Raw genomic sequence first — 2,823 nt, forward strand, 5'->3', positions numbered from 1 at the left:
CAGCTAAGGATGGAGAAGGAAGGCAGCATCCAGTGACAGCTAAGGATGGAGAAGGAAGCCCACGTAGGGGCTCACAGAGCACACTTTACATTAGGAACAGTGGGGAGTTACTGGAATATTTTGAGGAAGGGAATGTCCTCATGAGACATTTAGTTTTTAAAAGGCCACCCTAGTTGTGAGGCATGGTGGTGCATACTGAATCCTAGTATTCAGGAGACTGAGGTGGCAAGATTGTAAATTCAAGGCTACAGAACAAAACTCTGCCCATCTTTTAGAAAAAATACCGGCCTGGAGAGATGGCTTGGATGTTGGGAGCGCTGCCTGCTCTTCCAGAGGTCCTGAGTTCAGATCCCAGCAACCACATGGTGGCTCACAACCATCTATAATGAGATCTGGTGCCCTCTTCTGGTCTGGTGGCATACATGCAGACAGAACACTGTATACACAATGAATGGATAAATCTTTGAAAAAAAAAACATTATTTAAAAAAAAAAACCCTACAGTGACGATGGGTAATGGGACAGTAAGAACAAGAATAAACATGGAGATGTGAGAGGTGGGCCACTCTGGTCCAGGGAGGCAGAAAGGGCTTGGGTTTTGGTAGTAGCAATGGAGCTAACAATTGTCCTCTCCTGCTTTTCCCTATGCACACCCTCCATCTAGAGGCAGCCTGTGAGAAGTGGGTCCCAGCCCTTGATGCTTTCCAGGAAAATGGCCTCCCATTCCTGCAGCATGGTGGCTAGGAGTCCTAAACCTGGCTTAGTTGCTGGGGTAACATAATATGAGCTAAATGACAGAGACTCACCACCTGTGCTGAGCTGGTGGCTGTGGTGCTTCCAGGAAGACGAACAAAGTTTCACCATCAGCAGGAGGAGAAGCCTTATGTGGGAGCCAGGAGCTTAGGCTATCAACCCATGGGCTGAATCACCATGGGGAAGGCTTACTCAAACCAAATAGTTATTACGTATTTGAGGGAAAAGGGCAGATAGGGAGGCACAATGTCTCTCCAGCCTGATTTCAATTTCCTTGTTTCTTCTCTTTTAGGGCTTCTTTGGGCCATACCCCACTGTGGGTCTCAACCTTGTTGCTGACTGAGATCTCGTTGTATAAAGTCCCTTTCCTCAAGACCCTCCTCATTGCCCTCAAAGGGTCAATTCTTGGATGACCCAAATAAGGATAATTAAAGTTGACTTTTATGCAAACGCTTTCTGTGAGCCTATCTCGAGGCCGGGCACATGGGACAGGAATTGAACCGAAGTTCCCATGGGAGAGAGGTAGGGGTAAAGGAGACATGGCTCTGAATGCTTGGTCCAAGGCTGGCTTCTGAAGTAGAGACTGTGAGGGGTGACCACTGCTGTCACGGTAGCCTTTTCCATTGGCACCCTAGTCATGTTGTATGATCTGGTTGCCCAGCCTTCCATGTTATGTGGAAATAGAATCCACATTTCTTTCCTGTCACTTCTTTCCATTCATTTGTTCCTTGCATCCATCAAGTCAATTAACCATTGCTAGTCTCCCAAACCTGCTCCTATGGCCTTTATTCTTTGTTTAACCCCGAGAACCATTGTGCCAAGCTCCTGTGGCCGTCTGCTTTTGGTACCTCTATGAATATACCTTATAATCTCGGAGACCTTGAAGAGTAAGTAGTCAGAGATAGTATAGGTTCATTCAAGCATCTGAAGGAAGCAAACACGGTGGACATCCCATCCCTTAGCTCCTGACCACATTGTCACAGCAAGTGAATAGTTTCTGCCTCTGCTAACATCTTCCCATCCCAAACTCTGAGTTCTCTGCGTCTCATCTGGGAATTCATAGAATGTACCTTTTTGTGCTTCAGATTGTCCTGAAGGTTCTGGGATTTAATGTTCCCGAGAAGGACTTTCCTCATGGACAGTTCTGAAGAATATTGGATATTCTTTAGAGGATGCCCAGTGGCTGTCAACCCAGTGGCTACCAGCCCCCAGTGGTAACCTGTTCAACACCATGCTTCATACCATAGACAACCTTTTCTTCTTTCTTTCTTTCTTTCTTTCTTTCTTTCTTTCTTTCTTTCTTTCTTTCTTTCTTTCTTTTCTGAGACAGGGTTTCTCTGTGTAGCCCCAACTGTCCTAGAATTCGTTCTGTAGACTAGACTAGACTGACCTGGAACTCGGAGATCTGTTTGTCTCTGCCTCCAGAGTGCTGAGATTAAAGGTGTGTGCTGCCACAACCCAGCTTGGACTTTTCTTCTTTAATAGGATTGAGTTTTCCAGTCCTAATGTGTAGTTTCCAGGACTACCTCACACATAAAATGCAGCTCCCAATTTCTTGTCTCTTTTGAGTTGGCTCCTACTAAGTCTACTGTGTGCTACACGCCCCTCTAGGCATGGGCATACACCCTGCTAGGCATGAGTACACACCCTTGAGGCATGGGTACACATCCCTCTAGAAATGGGTACACACCCCCTAGGCATTGGTGAGCTAGTCGTGAATAAAACAACGTACTCACTGTTGGAGAGTTTGGTTACAAATAATTTTCAAGGGAGAAGTCCAAGCAATATGTCTGGCTCATGGAGTAGTTAGATTCTTGCCGATCCCTTCGGTCAATTCTGCTTTCCCTTGTACCACACTGTTTGCTCTAGCAGCTCAGCCCTAATTGTGCAGGGCACATGTGCCAGGGCCTATACTTTCAGACTCTTGCATGCACTGTTATTTTTACACATAGGAGCCTCATCCTTAGCACACCTTCTCAATCATGTCCTAAAAATCAAAGTGGCCCTCTGTGGTCCATCCCCTGTCCCTTCTAATACTTCCACCCCCAGGAAAAAGTGGCAGAGCTTAGGG

At 46.3% G+C, this 2,823-nt stretch overlaps 1 protein-coding gene across 1 annotated transcript in view; it reads left to right on the forward strand.

Annotated features, from left to right (window-relative positions):
* The window catches only part of Resp18 (regulated endocrine specific protein 18), a 6,756-nt gene extending 5,551 nt beyond the window's left edge, over positions 1-1,205 (forward strand). Inside the window, exon 6 of the mRNA XM_005361581.2 lies at positions 1,045-1,205. Coding sequence (XP_005361638.1) covers positions 1,045-1,095 — 51 coding nt within the window. The 3' untranslated portion in view covers positions 1,096-1,205. The remainder of the gene's footprint in view (positions 1-1,044) is intronic.
* Positions 1,206-2,823: the final 1,618 nt, after the last annotated feature.

The sequence above is a fragment of the Microtus ochrogaster genome, linkage group LG4 (assembly GCF_000317375.1).
Source record: "Microtus ochrogaster isolate Prairie Vole_2 linkage group LG4, MicOch1.0, whole genome shotgun sequence".
Lineage (NCBI taxonomy): Eukaryota > Metazoa > Chordata > Mammalia > Rodentia > Cricetidae > Microtus > Microtus ochrogaster.